Genomic DNA, 26,905 nt, shown 5'->3' with positions numbered 1-26,905 from the left:
CTTTACAAGACTTCAGGCAAAATACTGAATTTATTCACTTGATTTGACCAGTCACGTTGGATAAAAGTGTCATTTTTATTTGCATGATGTAAAAACATACTTTGAAGTAGGAATACTCACATACTTTACAGTGTTAAAAAAATATATATATTAAGAAAGATTCATGAAGGCATTTGATATAAAACATACACAGTATGCTATTTTAATATACAAATGCTTTAAAGAAAAGAGAGAAATAAGAGTTATAAAAGTCGCATTATTAAGAATTTATAAAGGGTTCCATTTTTCTTAAAGGTCACATTCTCATCCTTTGGGATGTACAGACATTATGTGGTTTAACACAGTTTTATCCACATTCAAAACATCACGTTTTAAATGTTTGAAGCATAGCACGTACAGTACAAAATGTTTCCATAGGAACGTAACAGAACCCATCTCTAGTGGCCTGCCGCCAGATGGCTCCTAACTCATCAGCCATTTTTAAGACGCTAGTCCAGCTCATTGTTACAATATTTTCATTTATATTGGGGTTTACTGACAAAGACTCAAAGAGTTATCATAGAATACACACTAATATACACCAAACTATTCTGAGTTCAATGAACTTCCCATACTTAAATTAGAACCGAGAATAGTAATTTTAGGCTAATATATTATCCTTGTGATTGGTATTTTTAAAATTTTGAGCAAAGTGCACAGCGAATGGAATCAGCCACTGGAAATGATCCTTCGGTGAACTCTCAGCTTCCTTTGAGTCAGACGTACCACCTGAGAAATGAGAACCTTCCAGCCTGATGGGGCCCCGGGCAGCTTCACAGATCAACACACAGGAGCCACGTGGAGTCACGTCCATGAGTCGTGGGAGCCCAGCCGATAAACGCACAATTCACTTGACAGAGCCCCTGCGCGGAGTCAGCAGAATCAGCTTCCCAGAGACCAGCAAATGCTGAGTCCTAATTTAGGGCAAATGCCGCCATCCATCAGCCGTATTCTAGCGTTGGTGGACCCCGGACAAGGTTGAAATAGCCAGCCAGGGCCCCAAGGTCTATGTAGAGAGAACGCTGTCTCTTCAGCACCTCCGATTCCTCAGGGCTCCCTGTGCATGAAGAATCTGAAAAGGGAAACATCGAAAAAATAAAATAAATGACCAGGGGAATGTTCAATGATAAATGCCTGGTTCTTCAGCAAAAAAAACAGAAACAACAGCAAACTGTGGGCCTAATGGAACGGCATTCAAACTCTGGTTTTATTAAGGAGCCACAGAGTTGAACACTATTGGCTAGTTTGTGTGGTACGACACAGACAAAAGAATTCAAAGGAGTCAACGACCACAAGAAATCAGCTAGAAATCCTGGCCCATCTTCCAACATCCCAGATGATTCTTTTTAAATGCAGAAAAGTCAGACAAGAAGCCGAGAAATGCAAACCAGAGTTCCAGGCTTGACGTCTGGGTTTGGACCCAAACAGATTGAGAATGTCACAGATTTTCATAAGAAAAACGGAAACCCCTCTCTGTGCATATTCAATGCTCCTGGAATGCGTATTGTCATTCCTAAATGCGAAAGCTTCACAGCTGGCAGAGAGATTTTGAGCAGAGGAAGCAGAAATGCAAGTTGCCTTCAAACTCAATATTTTATCAACACCGTGATGTTTCCAAACAAGCGCTGGTGTGGTTTACCATAATTGCATTAAAAAGAACCCGGCTCTTTGCTAACAGCAAAACTGTCATGCTTGATCTGTTTTTAAAAGCAAATGCTAATTCTCTGCTGCAAAAAAGCAAGGCAGAGCAATTCTCAAAGACTGCATTATCTCCATTTGCCTGGAAACCACTTAGACTTTGCTGATAAATTAGCCAATTTTTTTCTTAATTGTGATTTTTTTCTTTTTGACCGTGCCCCGCGACAGGTGATATCTTAGTTCCCTGACCAGGGATAGAACCCGTGCCCCCTGCAATGGAAGCACAGAGTCTTAACCACTGGACCACCAGGGAATTCCCAGCCAATTTTTTTTTTTTTTGTATATGCTTTAGCTAACATTCTTGCTGAAATTTCTCCAACAACTTATGGCATGCAGGAAGTCACTTCAACTTTTTTAAATTTTATTGAAGTCTAGTTGATTGACAATGTTGTGTTCATTTCTGCTGTACAGCAAAGTGACTCAGTTATACACATAGATATTCTTTTTCATATTCTTTTCCATCCTGGTTTTATCACAGGATATTGACTATAGTTCCCTGAGCTCTACAGCAGGACCTTGCTGTTTATCCATCCTATAGATACCAGTTTGCATCTGCTAATTCCATTTTTGTCCCAAGTGCTTTCATGAGCTCTAATTCTTAGAAGTTGGACAGAGGCAGACAAAGAAGGGAAGCAAGGGCGCTGCACACTGCAGGGCGTCCATACCGGCGATGTTCTCAGGAAGCTCCAACTCCTTGCGGCTCAGCAGCCGCTTCTGCTCAAAGAGGGCAGAGTCCAGGCTCTGACAGCGGGGCTGATCCTCCCTAGGGGGGTTCAGGGCGTCGTGTTTCAGCAGGTCTGCTGCCCTGGGGCGGTGACTGGGGTTCCTCTCCAGAGCGGCCTCCATCAGCTCTCTCATGCCAGGACTGCAGTCTTCAGCGATATCTTCCAAAGGAGGCGCTTGCTTGTGGATCTATGAACAAACCAGCTCTCTTAGCGTCACTGGTATGAAAATCTACCCTCGACAGCACAAGTGCTTTAGTTACAAGACCTGCGCGGTCTTTTGTTTCGAAGCAAATACAGTTCATACCCTTCAGGAACATTTCCTAAGGAAACTGAGTGAAATCCATGTTTTGGTTGAATGCAGTCAAAGAGACATGCGAGGTTTGAATAAACAGCTTTCCAGCAGAGCAGTGGCCAAAGGTCCCTGTGCAGTAACGGGGAAGGGTCTACTTCTCAACCTCTCCACTGTCAAAGGGGGCCTGCGTGTTTCACTATGTTCCAGGCTGCCGTGGGGATCTATAATCGAACCTCTTATTTTGGAACGTGTTCAAAGAACACATACGACTTCCTTGGCGCAAGGATTTATGCTACCCTGATGCTCTTCAGTGGCATCTTGTATAACAGCATAGCTATAATTTCTGCTCATGCACATTGGGGTAGGTTCCCACTCAAACAGCGATGCCTTCTTTGCGGGAACGGGTCATCGCTCCACGTGGGAGGAACTTTCAGCTTCCCCTCATGGGTCATAGTTCACCATCATCCCACTCAGGTGTGTTATCTGAGAAAGAGCAGCTCTCCTGAGCAGGTGGGATGCCCCGCTGCCCCTGCTTACTATGTACAGGTAGGAGGGGTAGGCGGAGCGTGGGTAGCGCTTCACCCAGGGCGGGGTGCCCGTCTGCATGTGGATGAGCGTGGCCCCCAGGCTGTAGATGTCTGCTTTGGTCGAATGGCCCCTGCACAGGATCACCTCCGGGCTCATGTAAATCTGAAAGAGAAGCAGGACAGTTCAGTCTGACTCCCCTCACCTGTCTAGGTACCACTTCCTAATCCAGTTCAGGAAGTTTCACCATATTCACCGCACACTTCATCCCCTCAGAAGGGCCTGGCATTGCTGTGTTCCCTTCAGCGAAGGAGAAGCACAGACCCTCGGGGACCCAGGCAGCCTTGGCCGAGGGGCCCCTGCAGCCTCAGAACACCTCTTCGCACAGACTGAACACAAGGCAGACCAGGCGGCAAAGGACCCGCAGCCGAGAGCCCACCTGGGAGTCCCACCCATCCAAGTTCTGCAAAGCACAGATCGATGCTTCCTGTTTCTATTAAAACACCAATTCCTTTCATATTTAAATGACACTGAAATACGTGTCCTCATTTCATGTTTGTCATTAAAATGCCAAACCACTAATTATCTACAGTCATCAAAGGCAGCAGAAGTCTCCATGGTATCAACACCGACTACGCGGAAGAGAAGAATTTAAAGTGTAATGATGGGAAAGTGATCCTAATTGGTCAATTCTATGACCCACTTCTTATTTCTACACACCAGGGAGCCCAGTGACTAAATACTAAAGGCATGCCACATTCACATTGTGTAAGTTCTGTCTGGTTTTATGAGCCGATGCTGGAAAAGGAGGGCTAGTTTTAGATAGTTTCTCTAAGCAGCGTTTGTTCCTAAACGTAAAAAAGAGCAAACCCTGGGGACCCGTGTCTTTACGGCGGGTACAGGCAGAGAGCAGTTACTACCCTCATCGTCAATATTTAGCTCTAAGAAGTTTTGATGCTGCCTGTCATCTGAATATGGAAACGTGGGTGAGTGTTCCCAGAATACATTTCAGAGTAAATAAATAAAGAATTGGCTTACAAAACCTGGGGAAATTGCCCAGTTTCCCCCTCCTAACTTGCCTCAAGTACTTGCTACAACACAATTCCGGGCTGGCTGGCTTTGGTTCCCTCGCTGATTCTCTCTCTCTCTCTCTCTCTCTCTGAAGGGCTTTCTTACCAAATAAAATCACAAGATTTAGCGCCATGCACAGTGGTCAGGACAGCTGCCAACAGCAGTGCCCACCCTGCTCCACCTTTGCCCGCTCCCCTAAGCAAGGATTAGGCAACCGTTACTGCGGGCATCACCACCGACCGCGATGTGCTCAGGGCCCTGGAGGGACTGGGCACATCGGGGGCGGCAGCATCCCACCCACAAGGAGGCCTGGCTGCGGCCCCTCGGGCCGTTCCCCATCACCCCGCAGAGGCCCACGGCTCACATTCCTGGGTCCTCAAGCCACCAGAGCAGCAGGGCGTGGGGGTCAAGGGCACTTCCTTTCAGGGCTGGCTCTGTGGGGCTTGTGCGCCCGAGGGTGTGGGCACTGGAGCAAAGGAGCCTAGAGGTCAGGGATCAAGGCCTTCACCTCTGATAACATTTATTACAAAGGGAAAGAGACTGTGTGTGTGTGTGTGTGTGTGTGTGTGTGTGTGTGTCCGGGCACGAGAGGATGACGAGGGACCTTACATAAGAACTTTACAAAAGGAAGCATGCAATCAAAGGAATTCTAATTAGCTATTCACGCTGATTTTTCCTTCCTTCTCTGTAGCAGGGAATTCAAAAACAATAGCTTAAAGATAGGACGGATGAACCCTGTCACTGTATTAACAATACACGGTTATAAGATCATGTCCCGAATTTGAAGGAGCTCTGCTGGGGCATCAGAAATCATCTGCAGCTAAGTGATCAAGTTCTAATGGGAAGCGAATCTGCACGGGTGACCTTGACTAATTATACCTTCTTGCTCTCTAAGGATGAGGAGTCATAACAAGGTTGCCGAGAGCTTTCCTTCCCAATTCATCACGCTCACCGTCACACGCACCGTCACTCACTGTCACACTCACCGTCACTCTCACCGTCACAATCACCGTCACACTCACCATCACCGTCACACTCACCGTCTCACCGTCACACGCACCGTCACTCTCACCATCATACTCACCGTCACACTCACCATCACACCCACCGTCACTCTCACCGTCGCACTCACCGTCGCACTCACCGTCACTCTCACCGTCACACTCACCGTCGCACTCACCTTCACACTCACCGTCGCACTCACCGTCGCTCTCACCGTCGCTCTCACCGTCACACTCACCGTCACACTCACCGTCACTCTCACCGTCGCACTCACCGTCACACTCACCGTCGCACTCACCGTCGCACTCACCTTCACACTCACCGTCGCACTCACCGTCGCTCTCACCGTCGCTCTCACCGTCACACTCACCGTCACACTCACCGTCACTCTCACCGTCGCACTCACCGTCACACTCACCGTCGCACTCACCGTCACACTCACCGTCGCACTCACCATCACTCTCACCATCACACTCACCATCACACTTCGATCGTGAGTGCCATACAGAGGGTGAACAAACACGAGTTATCAGAATAGTTTATAACTAGGAACACCAAGGCCAGTTTATCCCGTCATGGAAAGCAATTTACATTTGGTGAAAATACCTCAATCCAAATACTATCCAGGAACAGACGCTGTGCGCCTATCTCATACCCGAGCACACACTCTGTTTCTGCTAGAAAATCCCAGAAAGAAGATGTCTTTCCCTGGCTATTGCAAAATGTTCAATTTGATCACCCTGCCGGGAAGAGAAAGGTATTTTCCATCTTTAATACCATAAACAGCTTGTTTCTCAAACGGCTCCAGGAAAAAGGGTAGAGTGTCACATATCTGAATGTCTGATGACTGCCAAACATGCTGAAGTATTTTCCGAAAAAAACATGTCATAAGTGTTGTCTTACTAGATTTTGTGCTTTGGGAAAGTTTTCCTAAGATCTGGTGATTAAAACATTCTTTAAAAAAATAATAAATAAATAATGTTTTCTTCTGAACATTATTCTGCTTGAAGACAACTCTCTAGAATCCTCTCCCAAGTATTTTCCAGAATAAGTTCAGTGATAACAGCAAAATCAAAGATCTTTTCTGCTGCCCGGGGGGAGTCTTTGCTTTCAGAGACTTAAGAAAAGGCTTACAGAATCTTGGTTTGAAAGGCAGACAATTTTTTTTAGCACTGCAATGAGTTCAGTGCAATACATTCACTAGCTAAACTAGAGGTTGTCGTCTGATTAACACTGGGACTGACCTGATAATCTTGGGGCAAACGTCCAGGCAACTGCCCCCTCTCCATTTCCTGAGGGTACTTTCTATAGCTACAAGGGCATGGGGCTGGGAGGCTCTGACGGTTCCCCTCTGATAGTTTATCATCTCACAGTCATGGAGATGGGTCAGGAAGGCAGATTCTACACCCACGTACCTTCCCAGATGCATCCAACCCCATACCCATCATAACCAACCGTGAACTAAACGGTTAAACGTTAAGAATTCAGGTAAATTTAAAATGGGTCCTCCCTCCTTCCTATTGGCTTTGCCCTGTGCTCCATCCCTGGCACCTACAGCAGTCTTCACACAGCAGGTGCCGGATAGACACTCACTACACAGGTCAACTGCTCAGCCTAGTAAGGTGAGCACTAAATATATTATTTGACAGCCCGGGAACGCATTTCTCTGAATCCCACTTAGATTCAGGAAAGTTTTGTTTTTGTTGTTCCTGCTTCACAAATGAGTTAAATACTACAGCAAGTTTATATCTTCAAATAAGATTCATTTGTACTCCAGTAAATGAGACTTCTTTTAAGATTTCCAGGATTCAAGAGAGGCCTGAAATGCCATCAGTTCTCAGTAAATGTTCTTAAGGACCATGACAATTATGGCTGTAACTGAACCAAAACAGTAATATTAGTTATGCTAAAACCACATATATTAGTTATATCAAAAAGTTACAGAGCCGTTACACCTTAGACTTTAGACTCAGAAAGAACTAGATTTCGAGACCCTGATCTATCAGTAGCTGAGTAACTTGGGGCACTTTATTTTAACCTCTTCAAGCTTATTTTCTTATTTTAAAATGGGAATAATAGTATTTGCCTATAATAATAGTATTGTGAGGATTAAACAATATAATTTATTTCAAGGGCTAAAGAGTATATGGCACAGAGTAAATGCTCATTAAACATGGTCCAATGATAACAATGATTTAATGTAATGGGTTTCTTCCCCTTCTTTGTCCTTTCTGCAGTAATGCTAGCACATCTTATTTTTACTCTTAGTAAGATATTGCCCATTCTGGTGTGAACATAATTACCTCTGTTCCTCGCAGCTCCTTAGGAAAATAGATCTCTTCAGTCATTTGGACACTTAGACCAAAATCCACCAAAACAGCTTTTGTGGACATGAAAACAATGTTGCTAGCTATAAAGAGAGGAAATTTTTCAGTAAAAAAATTGTGTATCTATCCCTAAATAAAATGAAAACATGATTTAAAACAACGAGTTCCATATAAAGATAGATTGAAATGCTTTCCCTACTAAAGTGGGCTTATGATGTTCAAAAGAGAAGGATGAATCTGGGTGAGAGTTTAGGTAAAAATCACTTCAGATTTGTCAAGAATTCAGCCAAGGTGGATATAAATGATTGTAGCCATTAATAATCCTCAAGATACAACAGCCAAGACACGGAAACAACCGAAGTGTCCATTGATGGATGAATGGATGAAGAAGATTTGTATATATATATAAATTTTTGTGATACATAATATATACATATAAATTGTGTGGTATATAGAATGGAATATTATTCAGCCATAAAAAAGAAGGAAACTCTGCTATCTGTGACAATATGGATGAACCTTGACGGCATTATGCGAAATGAAATGAGTCAGCCAGGAAAAGACAAATACCGTATGATCTAACATATGTGGAATCTAAAAAAGAAAAAAACAAACAAACATAGAAACAGAGAACAGAGTGGTTGCCTCCGGTTGAGGTGGGGGGAATTCAGGAAGGTGGTCAAAGGTTACAAAGAATAAGATGAAAAATAATAATAAGATGAATATTATGTCATCTTCCAATAAGAAGATGAAAAAGTTCTGGGGCTGTGACGTACAGCATGGTGACTATAGTCCATAATACCGAATGGCGTATTGGAGAGTTGCTAAGAGAATAGATTTTAAAAGTTCCCACCACACAAAAAAATTATAAATACATGAGATGGATGGATGTTAACTAACCCTATTGTGGTGATAAGTTTGCAATATGTACATATATCAAATCATTCCCTTGCACACCTTAAACTCACACAACGTTACATGTCAATTATTTCTCAGTAAAGCTGGAAAAAATATTTCTTATATTGTACATATTGAGTTTCAAATTCTAAGACATAAGCATAGTATTATCAAGCCACTTCCTAAAACAAAAAAGTGAAATACCCAATTTCTGTCAGGACAAGTTTTGCCAGTCCAATTTACCCTTAGATATTAGGGGTTCACAGCAGGTCTCTCTTGTGTATTTCCCCACAATCTCTTTATTCCTAGAAAGCAGTCAGTGAAGCTTCTTTAATGGACTATTGCCAAATCTGTATTCAAAATTAAAAAGCAATTTGTTTTTCAAAAACGTTGACTGTGTTTTTAAGTATGTTACCATTTTTAAAGCCTAGTACAAGGCAGTCGTTAATGATATGTGGCTATAATCTCTTCCACAACAATTGGAAAATCATCCTTCCTTATGACTTTGAAAGCTCTCGTGACCCCACTGGACTCTAAAATGTATCTCAGGGATCCAGGGAGAAAGCGGGGGAGGGGTGTCTTCCCTGCCACCGAGGACCTTCAGATTGAAGGAGGAGCCATGTGCCTAAGGTCTATCTAGTCCTTTTTAAGCCAAAAAGGGACACGTCCAAGGAGAACTCACGTTTAATGTCATGGTGAATCACTTTCTTCGAGTGCAGAAAATCAAGTCCCTTGAGAACATGTTTTGTCACCCAAATAATCTCAAATTCTCTCATGGGTCCACAGCTCTCCAGTTTCTCCAGGACAGACCCTCCCTCGCCTGCTTCCATAAAGAGATGGACGGTTTCGCCCCATAGAACCGCGCCGTATAACTCAGCGATGTTCTCGTGCCGGAAGCAAGCCTGGATTTCCACGTCAGATGGCTTAAATTGGTCTACTGGGATCTAGAACACAAAACATAAGGAAGATTCTAAACAACCCCAGGATAAAGAAAAGAATACACAGCACAGGTCAGCTCACAAACCAGAAGGCAAGTAAATGCCCTCAAGGATACTCGGACGTGTTGTGAAATTTACTCCTGAGTTACGATAATGTTTACTGAGATGTACCTTTACATTCATGTCTGCTTAAGGTAAAAAAAAAAAAAAAGATAAAACAAAATAATGAAATACTGCTTTCATTTAGAGTATAGGTACCCAACCGAAGAATTTTTCATGATGATTGAAACAAAGGAGGTCATTTCCCATCTTTTATACATGTAATTTCTATGGCACCTAGATTTTAGGCCATATTTTCAATATTCCTTGTCACGAAATAACATAATGTCTCTGGTCTCTCAGTTTGTGTTCTAACAATGCATTTAAATAAGCACTGGCCATCCACTCTACAGAAAATCGGAAGTCATTAATAAAGAAAGAAGTAGCTCTTTCAGTGCAGAGAGATATGGAATGTCTCCAAAATATACTGATAGACTGAAAACAATCAAGATGCAGGAGTACATATATTACATTCCCGCTTGTAATGAACTCTTCAGCCATACACATGTCCATGGAAATTCTCTGGAAGGACATGCAAGAACCCGTTAACAGTAGTTACTTTAAGGAAAGGGATCTCATTCTTTAGCCTGCATCCTTTTGGACCTGTTTGGGGTTGTTAATCATCTTATATGTTTCTGTTTTTTAAGAAAAAATATGGCTTCAATATTAAATATCAGGACTGCAAGGAAAACAAACCCACAAATCTATTTCCCACGCCTTTTGCGATGAAACTGAAAAACAGAACAGTTTGGTTCGAAGAGCTATAAATAATGTCTCCAGATTTTTTTTTTTTAACTTGGACGTATCTCCTAAATGCAACCTTCAGGTAACTTACTATATCACCTCCTTTTCTTCCTTTTTTTTTTTTTTTTGCAGTACGCAGGGCCTCTCACTGTTGCGGCCTCTCCCATTGCAGAGCACAGGCTCTGGACGCGCAGGCTCAGCGGCCATGGCTCACAGGGTCAGCCACTCCGCAGCATGTGGGATCTTCCCAGATCTGGGCATGAACCCGTGTCCCCTGCATCAGCAGGCGGACTCTCAACCACTGCGCCACCAGGGAAGCCCTCTTCCTTTTAATAACAGCTGCTCTGGCCACCCTTTAAGGGGGAACAAACAAGGCCCACATGACAATAAGAGAGACTGAGATGATATTCAGTAATTATTTTATGTTTTGTTTTCGTTAAATCAAAAGTGAGTTTGTTTGTTTTTTGCGGTACGTGGGCCTCCCACTGCCGTGGCCTCTCCCGTTGCGGAGCACAGGCTCCGGACACGCAGGCTCAGCGGCCATGGCTCACGGGCCCAGCCGCTCCGTGGCATGTGGGATCCTCCCGGATCGGGGCACGAACCCGTGTCCCCAGCATCGGCAGGCAGACTCTCAACCACTGCGCCACCAGGGAAGCCCAGTGAGTTTGTTTTATTGCACTTTAAAAAAACACAAAACTTTAAAGTAGAACAGACATACACAAAAGTGCAAAACTGGTTAAGTATCAAACTCAATACATGTTCAACTGAACACACCCATGTAACCACTATGTAGATCAGGAAACAGAAGCCCACCAGCGCCCTGAAGCCCCCTGCTGCCCCCTGCCTGTCCCTGCTCCTCATGGGCAGCCACTCATGGGACTTCCAACAGCATGGGTTTGTTTAGCGTTTTTCGGCCCTTATGTAAGAGGAGTCTCATACAGTAGATCCTATTTTGTGTCCAGCTGCCCTGGCTTAACCTACTGTAGATCTATCATCGTCAATAGGAAGTTGTAAATCATTTCTTCTCTTCACTGGACAGCATCCCAGTATGTAAATACACCATATTTCAGCACTTGGAAACTTCCCAGGTTGGGGCTATTACAAATACTGCTGCTATGAGCACTCTAGCACGTGGCTCTGGTGACCACGTGTGCATGCCTGCTGGGCGAGCACCTGCAGGAGTGGAATTGCTGGGTCACAGGGCGTGTGCGCGTTCACTTTGCTAGGTCGTGCCAAACGGTTTTCCAAAGTGGGGCACCTCAGCAGTGATTGCTCAATAAGAAGAGATGCGGGGCTTCCCTGGTGGCGCAGTTGTTGAGAATCTGCCTGCCGATGCAGGGGACATGGGTTCGAGCCCTGGTCTGGGAGGATCCCACATGCCGCGGAGCACCGAAGCCCGTGAGCCACAACTACTGAGCCTGCGTGTCCAGAGTCTGTGCTCCGCAACAAGAGAGGCTGCGATAGTGAGAGGCCCGCGCACCGCGATGAAGAGTGGCCCCCGCTTGCCACAACTAGAGAAAGCCCTCGCACAGAAACGAAGACCCAATGCAGCAAAAATAAATTAATTAATTAATAAACTCCTACCCTCAACATCTTAAAAAAAAAAAAAAAGAGATGGGTTTTTTTCTCTGAAATTCAGCCCTTTAATCTACAGTCCTGAGGAGACTTACGGCTTTCCCAGGGTCTGCTTCCCTGCCTGGTCCCCTCCCCAGTGGGTGGCATTGAAGCAGCAGCAAACAGATGTGCTCTTGCAGGGTAGCTCCCCTTCAGCCACCCCAAGAGGGATGAAGTTATCCAAGCTGGCGCTAAAGAAGCTGGTACTTTCTTTGTTATCAGAGCAAACTGATTAAAATCAACTATGGCCTTAAGCAGACTTGGGGGCTGAATGGCCCCAGGTAGCAAGCAAACCTGTAAAACAGAGATGCTTTTCTTGGACTCAGCACCCTTAGATAAGAGGCCGTCAAGGGGTAGCCAGCTTTGAGTAAAGTGAATAAACGAGCACGCAAAAGCCCCCATGCCGAACACGCAGGGCCCCCTGTCTGCTTATGAAGCACGTACCAATTTACACGCCATTCTTTTCTTAGTTTTTATGTCTTGTGCTAAGTACACTTTTCCAAAGGCCCCCCGAGGAATAAAATTAGAGCCAATGTTCCTGTAAGTCAGCTTCCAAGGGATGAGAAGAACATCAGAGTCTATCTGATAGCGTCCGTTCTGGGGAGTGATTACCTACAACAAAACAAAAATGCAGGAGGGTAAGAATTTCAGCAAAGTCCTTTTCTGAGACCCGCCCTTTAGAAACTGGTTACGTTAGACCGCATTCCTACACGCAGGGTTCAAAATTAATGTCACCGTATATAACCATAACAGTGTACAGAAGCCTCTTAGAGCTCCTATCCAGAGCTTCAGCAAAACAGGGAAAGCATGTAACAGAAACACATCCCTGGTCAGACCTGATCGTATTTCTATCTACGTGTGAGTAATTCACTGCCAAAGGGGACTTTAAAAATGATTTACCGTATGCGCCGCGACTGCTGTGACCAAAAGGCTGAAAAGAAACGCTGCAGACATGTAACTGTGCCTGCAAGCTGACTCGTTTCCAGTTCAAATGTGCTAACCTGTTAGCCTGCATACCTATTACTCAGAGGTGACGCACACTCATAGAGAGTAGGGAAATGAACTGATGATCACAGAGGATTCTGGAAAACAATGTGTTATGCCAGAGCTATGAGTTGACAGCGCCACGTAAGCAAAGTGAGGGCAGCACCATTTCTCATCCATTCACTCATTTAATATCTACTGAGTGCATGGCATGTGCCAGGCACTGTGTTTGGTTCTGAGCAGGCAGCGATGAACAAGAGACAGATGACCCCTGACCTCTGAGGGTTCATGAGCCAGTAAACAGTTTGAACAAGAGGTCTGAACACCAGCCGACTCAAAAGCTGAGAGCGACAACCTAAGTGTCCATCAACAGAGGGATGGACAAAGAAGATGTGGCACATATACACAGTGGAATACTGCTCAGCCATAAAAAGGAATGAAATAACGCCATTTGCAGCAACATGGATGGACCTGGAGATGATCATACTGAGTGAAGTAAGTCAGACAGAGAAAGACAAATACCATATGATATCACTTACATGTGGGATCTAAAATATGACACAAATGAACTTATATACAAAACAGAAATAAACCCACAGACATAGAAAACAAACTTATGGTTACGAAAGGGGACGGGGGGAGGACAAATTAGGAGTTGGGGATTAACATATACATACAGCTATATATAAAATAGATAACCAACAAGGACCTACTGTATAGCACAGGGGACTATACTCAATATTTTGCAATAAACTATAAGGGAAAAGAATCTGAAAAAAAAAATATATATATATATATACACAGTATAGTATAACTGAAACACGTTGCTGTACGCCTGAAACTAACACAACATTGTAAATCAACTATACTTCAATTTTTAAATAAATGAATAAAAATAACAATTAACAAAAATTAAGAGAGATATCCTGATAGCAGTGTGGGTTATAAGGGCATGTACCCTTGTCAAAACCCATCAAACTGGATATTAAAGACCTGTGTATTTTACTGTATATAAAGTCTATGTCAATTTTTCAAAAGTGAAAAATTGAGAGGAGAAATAATTACAAATCAAATGAAAACAAATTAATAAGATAGTCCGTGGGAGACATGACCTGGAGCACATTCCTAAAAAAAATGTGTTGGGTATGCTTTCAAGGGTTAGAGTCTCAAAAATACAGGTTTTACCTACGTTTCATTAGGAATATTACGACTTCAGATTATGAATTCGGGGATTATGAAACTATCAAAGTGACATGAAGTTATTTCAGGAATGGGAGAGGGTGAAGGGGAGTGCGGATCACGTGGGTAAAGGGTAGATTCCGAGCCATCTCCAGATGCAGGGGGCCTTACACGGGCCCTGCTCTGGGAATAATCCTGGTGGCCGCAAGCGTTATTCACTCAGGATCTACTATTGCTCATCTTAGCTACATCCCGTGAACAGGCGTGCTCACTATTTGGGAATGAAGCAAAGAACGCTAATACTTCGAAATGTGAAGCCACTACACTAAAAACTTCAGTATTCACTGAGTGCAGCCTCTGCGCAGGTCCCGAGAGGGAAAATGACTAAGTGCAGACCGCGGCGTTGCCAAGTTTGAAATATGACGTCCTTTCAAGAATTGTCACCTCAAGTTCCTGGAGGCCACTTCTACAGCACGCTGGGAGCCACATGCAGACAGAACCATGCTCACGGCACTCAGCTGCACTCGCTTTATTGCCTCTTCCTTGTTATTAAATATTTACAGACCCAATTTCATTCGATTCTCCAGGAATCCACTTCAGGGCTTAACTCACCTTTGGAAAAAAAAAGTTTTACTTAAAACAAAAATTTTTTTTTAATTGAAGTATAGTTGATTTACAATGTTGTGCTAGTTTCAGGTGTATGGCAGTGATTCAGTTATACATATACATCTCTATTCTTTTTCAGATTCTTTTCCCTTATAGGTTATTACAAGATATTGAATACAGTTCCCTGTGCTATACAGTAGGTCCTTGTTGGTTATCTATTTTATATATAGCTGTATGTATATGTTAATCCCAAACTCCTAATTTATCCTCCCCCCATCCCCTTTCGTAAGCGTAAGTTTGTTTTCTATGTCTGTGGGTTTATTTCTGTTTTGTATATAAGTTTGTTCTAGATCCGTGGGATGTGGCTCTGTCCTGCTCTGCTGGTCCCACAGCAAAGGGACAGCCAGGTTCAAGTTCGGGGCTGTAACCAGTAGGTCCTGGCTGTTTATCTATTTATATATAGTAGTGTGTAACTGTTAATCTCAAACTCCTCATTTATCCCTCCCCCCCTCCCTTTCCCCTTTGGAAACCATAAGTTTTTTTTCTATGTCTATGAGTCTATTTCCATTTTGTAAATAAGTTCATTTGTATCATGTTTTTAGATTCCACGTATAAGTGATGTCACATGATATTTGTCTTTGTCTGACTTACTTCACTTGAAAGTTTTATTTTTGTCCAACCCAAATCTGCTCTAACCCCCTCTGATGTGGTGCGCTCTTAGCCGACAGGATGAAGAGTAGTAACGCCAGCCATCTACCGAGCGTTAATTCTGGGCCAGACGCTGTGCTGAGTACTTCATACATTAACTCAGCAATTTCTCATAACAGGCCTGTGACGTAAGGGCTCTTTTTATCTCCACTCACAGATGAGGAAACTGGCTTCAGGAGGTTAAGGAACTCACTAGGGGGCAACAGTCAGGATTCAAGCTCAGGTCTGTCTGACCCCAAAGCCACAGCTCCTGTTCTTTAGGTAAGAGCCTTTGATCTTGCAGAGGCTGTAATTCAAGCTGCGCTGTGATCAAAACACAGTTGTTAGATGTCTACATTTACACATCACTGAGCACGGCTTGGCCTTCTTCTCTTTAGATCAAATACTACAGTTCCGTCACTGCAGTTTATCATCCCCAACGTTCTGGGGACCCTCCTCCAAACACCCTGCAAGTTCTCCCGGGCCACCTCAGACGACAGTCCCTGAACGTGTGGTGTGACATGCAGGTGATGGCCAGTTTGTGGTTCTGCAAAGTCCCTGGATCATAACAGGCAGAGCAGTTCGCAGAGCTTTCTGAGATGCTCTTCCCAGGATACAAGCCTCTATTTTGGCTCAAATAAAATTTTCCATTTTTTTCTCAGATGCACTGGTTTACTTTCTGGTGACGCTCTGGAAGGGGTATGTTAATTTCTTCCTTCGTGAAGCCATTCACAGGCGGGCCTGGTCAGGATGCTTCCTGGGAGCTAAGCAAAGGTATTTTACATTAACACTCGTTACAAGGGTGGCTTTGCATCCTTTCAACACGCACTGTGTGTACACAGGTCACGTGCATTCATTGTATGGAATGAAGGTGGCCATGTGCCCATTTTACAGATGAGTAAACAGAGGCATAGAGGTTGTAATGACTGGCCCAATGTCACCCAGCTAGTCCATTTCAGAGCTGAGACACATGCTGGGCACTTTAATTCAAGGGCCTGCCGTCTTCACTACTCCTCATCGTATATGTATATACACATTTTTATGGCCAAGAAGTAGGGCTTAGGAGTCAGGGGAGTCAGAGATGGCTTTTAGTCCCCTCTAAGGAAGGACTTCCCTACAATCAGCATTGGCCCGATATGACATTAAATGCCCTAGAATATGATGCATGCTTCGTCACAGGTTTCCAAGCACAGACCAAGATGGCCCAGCAATTATTGGAGCTGATAAAGGGGGTGATTCAAGCTTCAGACAGAGAGCTTGACTCAAGTATCTTTAAGGGTTTTTTTAACCCTGAGACACCAGGAATCCGTGACTCGGCCTGTGGAGCAGGACAGCATCTCACACCCACATCTATGAGCGAGCTCTTTGGGGCTCGTGAGTTTCCCAAACAATCACCCAAGAGTTGAGTGTTTAGAACCCATTTTAGGTTATTCATCCCCAGGTGAGGGTGACAGTTGGTCTAGATTATAAGTAACTTGTAGCACCCTCACACAAAGCAACCCCTGGCTTAGTCTCCTAAAGTTTCTTCCCCAGGTCCTGCTGGATGTTGGTGGAATCTTTTAAATGTTATTTTCAGGAAAATAGCACCCACTTGCACACACATGCAGACCACCATTTTACACGCCTATGCTTCAGGATATGATTGTAACTCCTGGGTCCCCCACCCTAATTAACTCCACAGGCGCTGTGCTGGTAGGTTGCCTGTAATACACCAGGCGTCTGTGACTCCATTCTCTCCATCTGAAACATTCCCTGCTCTCCAGCCCCTTTATCTGGCTGATTCCAGCTCAGTAATTTAGGTATCAATTCCTCTCGGGGAAATTCCCTGGCGGTCCAGTGGTTAGGACGCAGCACTTTCGCTGCCGAGGGCCTGGGTTCAATCCCTGGTTGGGGAACTAAGATCCCACAAGCTGTGTAGTGCGGCCAAAAAAAGAATTTTTTTTAATTCCTCCTGGAAGCCTATCTGACATTCCTCCTTTCCACCTGCTCACCCTCGTGGTTATGTGAGGTATCCCGCCTGAGTGTTCCCATAGCGATCAGGGCTAGCTGTATTGAGAAGTCCTACAGTGCATTACAATTACCTGTCTACTTGCCCTCTCCAGCAGGCAGAAAGCTACCAGGGGACACAAACTGTATCTCCAGCACCTGGAGAAGTACCTCATCCCCTGCAGAAGTTTGAGCTCTGTCTAGCAAATGAATGGATGAATACTGGAAGGAAAGCATTTGGTCCACATGTGGATACACTTGAAGGTCGACTTTACCTTGGAACCAATCTGTTGGGTAGATAATTAGCTGCCACCTTGTGAAGCAGAGAAACAGACAGCAGCAAGGCCAGGAGAGAAAAGTTTTGATGGGGTCTTAGGGGGAGGGCCATGGGAAGAGGAAGGTCTTGAAGGTGGGATGGTTCCCGGGAGAACACACGTGAGGTTGAAGGAAGCCAGGAGCCAACGTGGCCTCCTTCACCAGCTTGTCTCAGACTGGCTATGATCTGGGATGGCAAGTCACCGTTCTTGTGCCATTATTTATAAAACACGGAGCTGTGACAGGCTACTAGCTGGCACAGGGATGCATCTAATCCTTAAGGACAGTGACAGGAAAGCCAATCACAGCCCCCTGAGCCATCAATCATAGGGTGATTTGCCAAATAAGGCATGGTCTACTTTCCTGTGGATTTTAAGGTTAGGTCTTCTTGCTGTATTTTATATTCTTGATCACTTTTTAAAACAAAAAGCCTTTTTTTTTTTTTTGCGGTACGCGGGCCTCTCACTGTCGTAGCCTCTCCCGTTGTGGAGCACAGGCTCCGGACGCGCAGGCTCAGCAGCCATGGCTCACGGGCCCAGCCGCTCCGCGGCATGTGGGATCTTCCCAGACCGGGGCACGAACCCGTGTCCCCTGCTCGGCAGGTGGACTCTCAACCACTGCGCCACCTGGGAAGCCCAACAAAAAGCTTTTTGAAAGTTGTAAAGTTCCCTGCTTTTTTGATGTGTCCTATTTGCAGATTTTCTCCCAAATATGCCTTGATTCATTTCTGGAGCACAGGCTCCATGACAGGACTAACAACAATCTACTCTTACGCGTTGCTGATAATATTTTCACCTCCTTTTAATGCCTTCATTTCTCTCTTTTGCTGCATTAGCTTCTTTTTGTCCCTCACTCCAAAACCTTCAGGAAGCTACTCCTTTGTACTCTTTATATTTTTCCTGAATTCCCTCTGTACGTTCCCAACTCTATGGCCCATCTCTCATCAGTCTGATAGTCCAGGGGAAATAAGCCCAAGTCTCTACATATTTACAAGCAAAGATAATGTGTTTATTCTGCATGTTTTCCTTTAAGACACCCATTTTAACAAATAAATATGTAAAAAAAAAGAGAGAGAAATACATAAACAATTATGCTTCTGATTATAGATATATATATTATTTTGAACCAGAATTCTCCAGCTATATTTTAGCTAAGACAAACAGGTATTGACCCTTATTCAAATTATGACTTCCCATTTATAAACAGAAGTACTCTTCTCAAGGCAAAGTTAACTATCAAGTACAGTTTGGTATATCCAGACCAAAGCAAGTCATACAATGATGCCAAATGTAATCTTTTTTTGTGGGGGGGGGTAATTTTGCAATTCTGCTGCAAATTGAGCTATAGCTGAACACAACTGGCTTCTAACAAAACAATTCACTACATGGCTGACCTAAATCACTGTGTTGTTTTGAACTGAACGAATGTGGTATGCAAAAAATAATAATAGTAATTAAGTACTCGGTCCAGAATCTTTACTTGTTCAGCACCACCCCCCATACATTAGCCTTCTTGCCATTTAGATACACCAGAGGAAAGGAGGCACTCTCATCAATAAGCGAGTTTTGCAAGTTCCCACCCACTCCTCTGTGAATTGTCCTTTTTAAAAAATAACATCACCTCTAGCCAGCAACTACATTCACCTTTGAGAGACTAAGACACTGACCACACCCGAACACATCACCTGATCCCCTACTGTGGCAACTACGTGTTGTCACAATATTTTGGATCTTTTGGATACTTGGGGTGACTAAACAAGTATAGCCCTTGTCATTCATACTTTGTCAATTAAAGAGAGTGAATCTGTGGATAACTATTTACTGCCACAAACTACATTTCTGCAAGAACTGAATGTAGCCAGTATTAATATCGTGACGTTTCAAGACGTGACAAGAGAGGAGCACAAAAATTCAGCCTTCAAAAAAATTCAACAGACGTTCTTTGACATAAATTGTAGCAATATTTTTTGGCTCTGTCTCCTAAAGCAAAGGAAATAAAAGCAAAAATAAACAAATGGGACTTAATTAAACTTAAAAGCTTTTGCACAGCAAAGGAAACCATTGACAAAACAAAAAGACAACCTACTGGACAGGAGAAAATATTTGCAAATGATACAACCAATAAGGAAGGGATGAATATCGAAAATATGTAAACAGCTCCTATAACTCAACATCAAAAAAACAACAACCCAATCAAAAAATGGGCAGAAGACCTGAAGAGACATTTTTCCAGAGAGGACATGCAGACGGCCAACAGGCCCATGAAAAGATGCTCAACATCTCTAATCATCAGGGAAATGCAAATCAAGACCACAATGAGACATCACTTCACACCTGTCAGAACGGCCATGATCAAAAAACACAAATAACAAATGTGGAGAGGATATGGAGAAAAGGGAACCCTCCTGCACTGTTGCTGGGAGTGTAAACCGGTACAGCCACTGTGGAGAACAGCATGGAGGCGCCTCAGAAAACCAAAAAGAACCACCATATGATCCAGCAATTCCACCCCTGGGCATATATCCGAAAAAATGGAAACACAAATTTGAAAAGATACATGTACCCCAATGTTCATAGCAGCGTTATTTACAATTGCCAAGGAATGGAGGCAATCTAACTGTCCCTCAACAGATGAATGGATAAAGAAGATGTGTTTTATATATATATACATATATATACACACACACACATATACATACAATGGAATACTACTCAGCCATAAAAAAGAATGAAAGTTTGCCATTTGCAGTAATATGGATGCACTTGGAGGGTATTATGCTAAGTGAAATAAGTCACACAGAGAAAGACCAACACTGTATGCTATCCCTTATATGTAGAATCTGAAAAATAAAACAAACTAGTGAATATAACAAAAAAGAAACAGACCACAGATATAGAGAACAAACTAGTGGTTACCAGTGGGGAGAGGGAAGAGGAAAGGAGTAGAGGATTAAAAGACACAAACTATTATGTATAAAATAACCTGCAAGGATATACCATGTAACACATGGAATACAGCCAATATTTCATAATCATATAAATGGAGTATAACCTCCAAATATTGTGAATCACTATATTGTACACCTATAACTTATAAAAAATTATACATGAACGGTACTACATAAAAAATACATGTTCATTAAAGACAAAGCCTTTATTCCCCCCTCAGATGAAGGAATCTCAGGAAGCCTTTCTCTTCGGCCTAATTGACGCATGAGCTCTTCAGTGAATTGTTAAATTAAAATTCATTCTTCTTAATTACCTATTTGTAGAACTACTCCTAAAATATGGAAAAGATTCTTTAAATGGAACTTTTAACGAAGACCGTGTTTTGCGCCTTTCACATGGAGGTGACTCTTACAGATATTCCATTTTTAAACACCATACCTGGCAGCCAGTCAGAACCAGGTTCACATCCTACTCAGCAGTAAGTGCAGCAGCAGTAGTAAGCTGAACACACAGCACTCAACTGATCAGGAGAAAACATACCATATTTAATAAAATTCCAGATTCTTGCGGTCGGTGTCCGTACAAACGCTTGGTGGTGTTGGATATGTGGTTTGCAAACGCAAGCAAGTCCTCCACGGTTCCGTATCGGACCGATGACAGCCAAGGCCCCTCCTGGCCGCTGAGCAGCACGGAGTCGGCACGCCCCTCCTCCTCGTGATTGCTGTCCTGACACACGGTCATCAGACTGGGTTCGTAGGCCACAGGCTCTTCACTCGCGTAAAGATTTTCCATAATGTCTATTACATCAGACACGTTCAAATGCTTCATTAATAAATCGATTTCTTCTTTGCTGTCACTTCCAGTGCTCATGAACTCCATCACTGTCAGGCTCTCCAGAGAGTCTGCAAAAGAAACCTCAACTACTTAGTTTGCTGTATTTGTATTTGCATTTGAGATCAACGGGAAACTGACATGAAAGGATTGGGAACAGGCTTCTATACGACTTTGTTTATAAAATAAGGGCGGGTTTCCCTGGTGGCGCAGTGGTTGACAGTCCACCTGCCGATGCAGGGGACACGGGTTCGTGCCCCGGTGTGGGAAGATCCCACATGCCGCGAAGCGGCTGAGCCTGCGCGTCCGGAGCCTGTGCTCCGCAACGGGAGAGGCCACAACAGTGAGAGGCCCGCGTACCACAAAAACACACAAACAAATAAAATAAGGGCTCTGGCCACAGTGTGTGTGAGGTCAAATGCACAGACAGTGAAGAAAGGGACCTTAGATAACCTTTAGTCCGGCGCTCATTTGACCGTTTCCAACCCTACCGCAGGGGACAATCTTCCCTGCATGATCTCTGTGGCTTTTAGGCCGTGGGTGGCTTTTTTTTTAAAAAAAAGAAACTCCTTGGGACTTCCCTGGCAGTCCAGTGGTTAGGACTCAGCACTTTCACTGTGGTGGCCCGGGTTCAATCCCTGGTTGGGGAACTAAGATCCCGCAAGCCACACAGCGCAGCCAATAAATAAATAAATAAATAAAATGAAAATGGAAATTTACTTAAAAACAAAAAACTCCTTTACCAAATTCAGGAGCTAACTTTGCAAATAAAATTCAGGCCCTGAAGCCAGAAGCATGTCACACGGATTCTAATCTGAGCAAATGTGATGATGGTAAGTCAAGTTTCAGGAATAATTCTGACACAAATAACAGCTCATTTAGAAAGGAGACGGCAAATCTCAAATCTTCTTTCTGCTGAGGACGGGTATGAGAAAGGAGAAGATTCCTTTAACCTGTCATCAGCTGTCCCCTCCTGTCACCAGGATTCTTTAACAGTACAAAGCATGCATCTCAAAGACTCAAGAAGGTTAACTTAATATCTAGATCAATGACTTTCTAGAAGTTGTGGTTTTATAAAGAAGCCAGGGAAGCCAAACCTATCATAAGCAAGACATGGGCAAGACTGACTAACTCTGATTAGCCAAAACCGTATTTCAGCTCTTCTATACAAATCAGGAGCCTTGGGGATCTGTAAATGAGAAGAAGAAGGTAAGTCAAGGGTAAACAGTGATGCTGTTACTCAGGATCTGGGAACAACACCATTCCAGAGGATTAAAGGTAAAAGGACTTAAGAGACCTAAGAAAATGAAAAGGTATGTATGTCTGCCTAAACTACTGTGCCCCTGGAAGCAGCCTCTCTCTGACAAGTCTTTCAGGTTCTTGAAAGCACAAGCCTTCAATGCGTTCAACACACAGGGCTAAACAAAAGCCACAGGCTCCCATCAACCTGGAGCACAAGCACCAAACTCCAGGAAATATTCCACCTTGGGGCCACCTGCCCACAAGACCCAGACATAGGCCTCTTGGTGAATTTCACTTGAGAAAAGAACCATGCAATTTAGTGTCGTTATTAAGTTACTGGACGATCCATTTCTTTCTTTCTTTCTTTTTTTTTTTAATGCTCTTTTTTAAAAATATTTATTTTACTTGGTTGGGCCAGGTCTTAGTTGTGGCCAGCGGGCTCCTTAGTTGTGGCTCACAGTCTCCTTAGTTGTGGCATGTGAAGTCTTAGTTGCAGCATGCACTGTGGGATCTAGTTCCCTGACCAGGGGTCGGACCCTGGCCCCCAGCATTGGGAGCGTGGAGTCTTAACCCCTGTGCCACTACAAATTGTGTATGGGGAAAGAAGTCTAGGATTACGCAGTTATGACACGGCATCTAGACTCAGGCTGCGCGGGGCCAATCTCAGCCCCTCCTTTAGTGTTTGCATGATCTTGGTCAAGTTTTGTACTTTAACCTCACTTCATGTCGACGTCCCCCACCTGCAAAATGCAAGTAATAACAGCATGTCCCTTGTAGGTGGTTGTGAGGGTCAAAGGAGTTCCAGAGCATAAGGTGCTGGGCGCAGAGTCTGGTGCATAGTACATAAACTATGTCTTTTGAAGCTGCTACGATGCGCATGAAATCGAAGGACTGGGTCGGATCCCTGGCTTTGCAGGTACTGCATCAGGCCGCCTTTCTTAACGGCAAATGGGCTGCGGCTACCTATTCCCCTCCAACCCCCATCCTCCCCCTTCTTCACAGTAAGGTTTTAAAGACTGTTTCTAAAATAAGAGACAAAGAAAGAAAAAAAATAAAGGCAGAAACCAATGAAATGTTTTGATGGCTGTTATCATTACAGTTACATCTGGAGAGCAAAGGAAAGCCCCCTCTCTGAGACCTGGCTGGTCTTTGAGGAAGACCGATTCAGGCTCTTGGAGTCTCTTGACTTATGAAAGGAATTTTTTAGGTTAACGGAGGAACATTGGACTGGGTTTCATGGGGCCATTTAGTTGCCGTTTCTACTTGTAGAATTTACAGGGAAAAAAATGGAATTGAAACAACAACAGCTCAATTCAGGACCCCACTGGCTGAAAAGTTCCAAAGCTGCTGGATTTACTTAGCGAATGGCTGGCCAGAGAGAAAGTAAAGTTCCCAGTAGTAACAGGGCTATAGAAAGAGAGGAAAAGGTCCATACAGTTTACAAGTCGGTTAGCTGGTCCAGAGAGGAAAGGCAGGTTTTGGTTTTTAAATCCTGCAGAAAGTCTGGAACATTTGTATGTAAAACCTGAGAGGCGGAAACACACACGCCCGTACTCTGATTGCTGGGGGAGGGCAGGGAGGTGGAGGCGTGTGTCTTCGGTGCCACTAATCCCCTAGCAACGCCAACCTCCACTCCTGCAAACCCGCGTGCAAACCCGTGTGTGCCCCAGAAAACCCTGACAACCGCCCGCTCGGGGTGCCGGCGAAAGCCTCAGCGTTTTCAGGCCTTCATTAAGCAGACAAGGTGCTGATGATTTCTGCGTTCCTCGCCACCAGTAGACGCCTAGAAAAGTGAATGATGAAGGGATCTGTATTTCACTTTAGCAGCAAGCACCCTTCCCCACACAGTGTTCAATAAAAATCTGCATTAAATCCCCACTTGTTAACGCAGGAGGACACTATACCAATTTCAGAAATGGACAAATGGGCAGATACAGTCAAAATGATCTGCTTCAAATAATTTCTGAAATTGGCAGTAAAGCCAAGAGGAGATACTCTCCTAAACAGAATGGCATACTCTCAGCTACTTCCATCTCCATAGACAAAAGGTGAGCGTTTCCCGGCAAGTGTGAATGAAAATGGCCAAGATTACTGGTGTAGGCTCCTGCCTTACAAAGGATGATTATACCTCATGTTACTTCACATTTAAAAGATTTTTCTGCCAAAATAGTACATTGCCCCTCAGGGCACACCTCCAATAAGACTTCTTCTAATAATATTTTTTTCTCAAAAAGCCCGAGAATTGGGACTTCCCTGGTGGTGCAGTGGTTAAGAATCCGCCTGCCAATGCAGGGCACACGGGTTCAATCCCTGGTCCGGGAAGATCCCACATGAGGCGAAGCAACTAAGCCCGCACACCACAACTACTAAGCCTGCGCTCTAGAGCCCGCGCGCCACAACCACTGAGCCTGAGCTCTAGAGCCTGCGCGCCACAACCACTGAGCCTGCGCTCTAGAGCCCGCGCGCCACAACCACTGAGCCTGAGCTCTAGAGCCTGTGCGCCACAACCACTGAGCCTGCGCTCTAGAGCCCGCGCGCCACAACCACTGAGCCTGCGCTCTAGAGCCCGTGTGCCACAACTACTGAGCCTGCGCTCTTGAGCCCGCAAGCCACAACTATTGAAGCCCCTGCACCTAGAGCGCGAGTGCTCCGCCACAAGAGAAGCCACAGCAAGGAGTAGCCCGCGCACCTCAGCACCCCCTGCTCGCTGCAACCAGAGAAAGCCCGCGCAGCAACGAAGACCCAACACAGCCAAACATAAATAATAAATAAACAAATTTATTTTTTAAAAGAAACCGAAAATGAAGACATTCTAGCTGTATTAGAAGCACAGCCACTTCAAAACCTCTAGATGCCCCAACCATCCGATTTTCCTTATAGGACATCTGCCAGAAATACCGCACACCAACCTCAAGCCATCAGATCCGGGGCCGTCTGCCGATTCAGATTACCTCCTACTTGGCAAGTACCTAAAACTGAGGCCACAGATACGCAAAGCAACTGTATTACTGCTTCTTTCCCTGTTTTTGTCGGGAGCAGTCCTTTATTCTGGGCCAAAATACGTCTTTCCAAAAGTGAAACAGACGTTGCAATGTTTTCTTAACGATAGCTCGCGGCCTTCCCCGTTAACTTTTGGGACGATCTGGACGCTGCGCTTCCTTTTTCAACGTGGTTCCCCTCCTAGAACTAGAACTTCGGAATCCTGATACTGCATTTCCACGGGGAAACATCTGTGAAATAACATTTTTCCCCTTAACATTCTTTCTTAGGCCAAAAGCCCAGCATTCGTGTTCTGCTATAACCACCCTACTGGTCGCAGAATGGGATCCGGGATGCAAGCGTGAAGTTGCTCGGAGGCTCTCGACCCTGCTAAACCCCCTCCCCTCCATTCCTCCCGGTCCTTAAGACGAAGGGAGCGTTAAAGGACTTGCACATGAGAAGAGCACCCATCGCCAGGGCCAGCGGCAGCCGGGCCCCGCGCCTCCGGGGCACACTCACCGGGTCTGAGCAGGGAGGGCGCAGCCTTGCGGGTGGCGCCCGCGGCGGGAAGCCGGGACCTGCCCTGCTCGCGCGCTAGGGATCCGGGAAGGAGGAGGAAAGGGGAGGAGTCGCGGCCGGTGCCCCGTGGGACCCTTGCGCAAGGTGCTTTCCAGCTGCGCCGGCTGCAGCCGCGACCCGCGCGCAGCCCCGAAGCGCCGCAGCCGGAGACGGGCACGCCCCCCCCCCCCAGGGCCCCGGAGCCCTCCCGGACGCTGGGACGCCCCGGACCTCAGGGTGCGAACCGCCGGGGCACCCAACAGGGCTGCGATCGAACGACAGCCCCGAGCCCCGGAACTCTTACCTGCGGCCTCCGCGCGGCCCCGCCGCCGTCCCCCGACGGCTCGCGGCGCAGCTGGCGGGCGGCCCCCGGGAGCCGGGCGCGCCGGGGTCCCCAGGTCCGGCGTCGGCAGGAGCGGGAACCAGGGCTACCGGCCCCGGAGCGTTGGCGCGCTGTCCGGGCCCGAGCGGTCGAGTGAGCCCCGCGCCTCCCGCGCGCCCGGGCTGCCCTCGTCGGCCCCTGACTCACAGCTTCTGGGCCGGCCGAGGGGCGGCGCAGCGGACTCCAGCCGCCGCCTCCCCGCCTCTTCCATTTCCCCTTTCTCTCCGTAAACAGAAA

General features: G+C 45.2%; 1 protein-coding gene across 1 annotated transcript; it reads right to left on the bottom strand.

Annotated features, from left to right (window-relative positions):
* Positions 1-363: 363 nt before the first annotated feature.
* On the bottom strand, positions 364-26,288 carry MAP3K8 (mitogen-activated protein kinase kinase kinase 8). The gene is made up of 8 exons (XM_082837838.1): positions 26,248-26,288; positions 21,217-21,578; positions 12,416-12,583; positions 9,259-9,520; positions 7,656-7,762; positions 3,292-3,444; positions 2,403-2,649; positions 364-1,111 (listed from the first exon to the last, which is right to left on the bottom strand). The coding sequence occupies exons 2-8, from the start codon at positions 21,553-21,555 to the stop codon at positions 981-983; spliced, it is 1,407 nt and encodes a 468-aa protein (XP_082693964.1). The 5' UTR covers positions 21,556-21,578; positions 26,248-26,288; the 3' UTR covers positions 364-980.
* Between the last annotated feature and the right edge of the window lie 617 nt (positions 26,289-26,905).

Source organism: Leucopleurus acutus (genome assembly GCF_964270905.1).
Source record: "Leucopleurus acutus genome assembly, chromosome: 1".
In the NCBI taxonomy this organism is placed as follows: domain Eukaryota; kingdom Metazoa; phylum Chordata; class Mammalia; order Artiodactyla; family Delphinidae; genus Leucopleurus; species Leucopleurus acutus.
This window is presented reverse-complemented; position numbering and strand designations above follow the sequence as displayed.

What these genes read in the sequence shown, in the direction of transcription:
- MAP3K8 (XM_082837838.1), bottom strand. Translation starts at nt 21,555, where the DNA reads ATGGAGTTCATGAGCACTGGAAGTGACAGCAAAGAAGAAATCGATTTA. An exon ending in CTGGAATTTTATTAAATATG is followed by an intron (nt 12,584 to 21,216) that starts GTATGTTTTCTC and finishes GTTTTGTTGTAG; the next exon opens with GTAATCACTCCCCAGAACGG. An exon ending in AGGAGCTGCGAGGAACAGAG is followed by an intron (nt 3,445 to 7,655) that starts GTAATTATGTTC and finishes CTTCTCTTTCAG; the next exon opens with ATTTACATGAGCCCGGAGGT.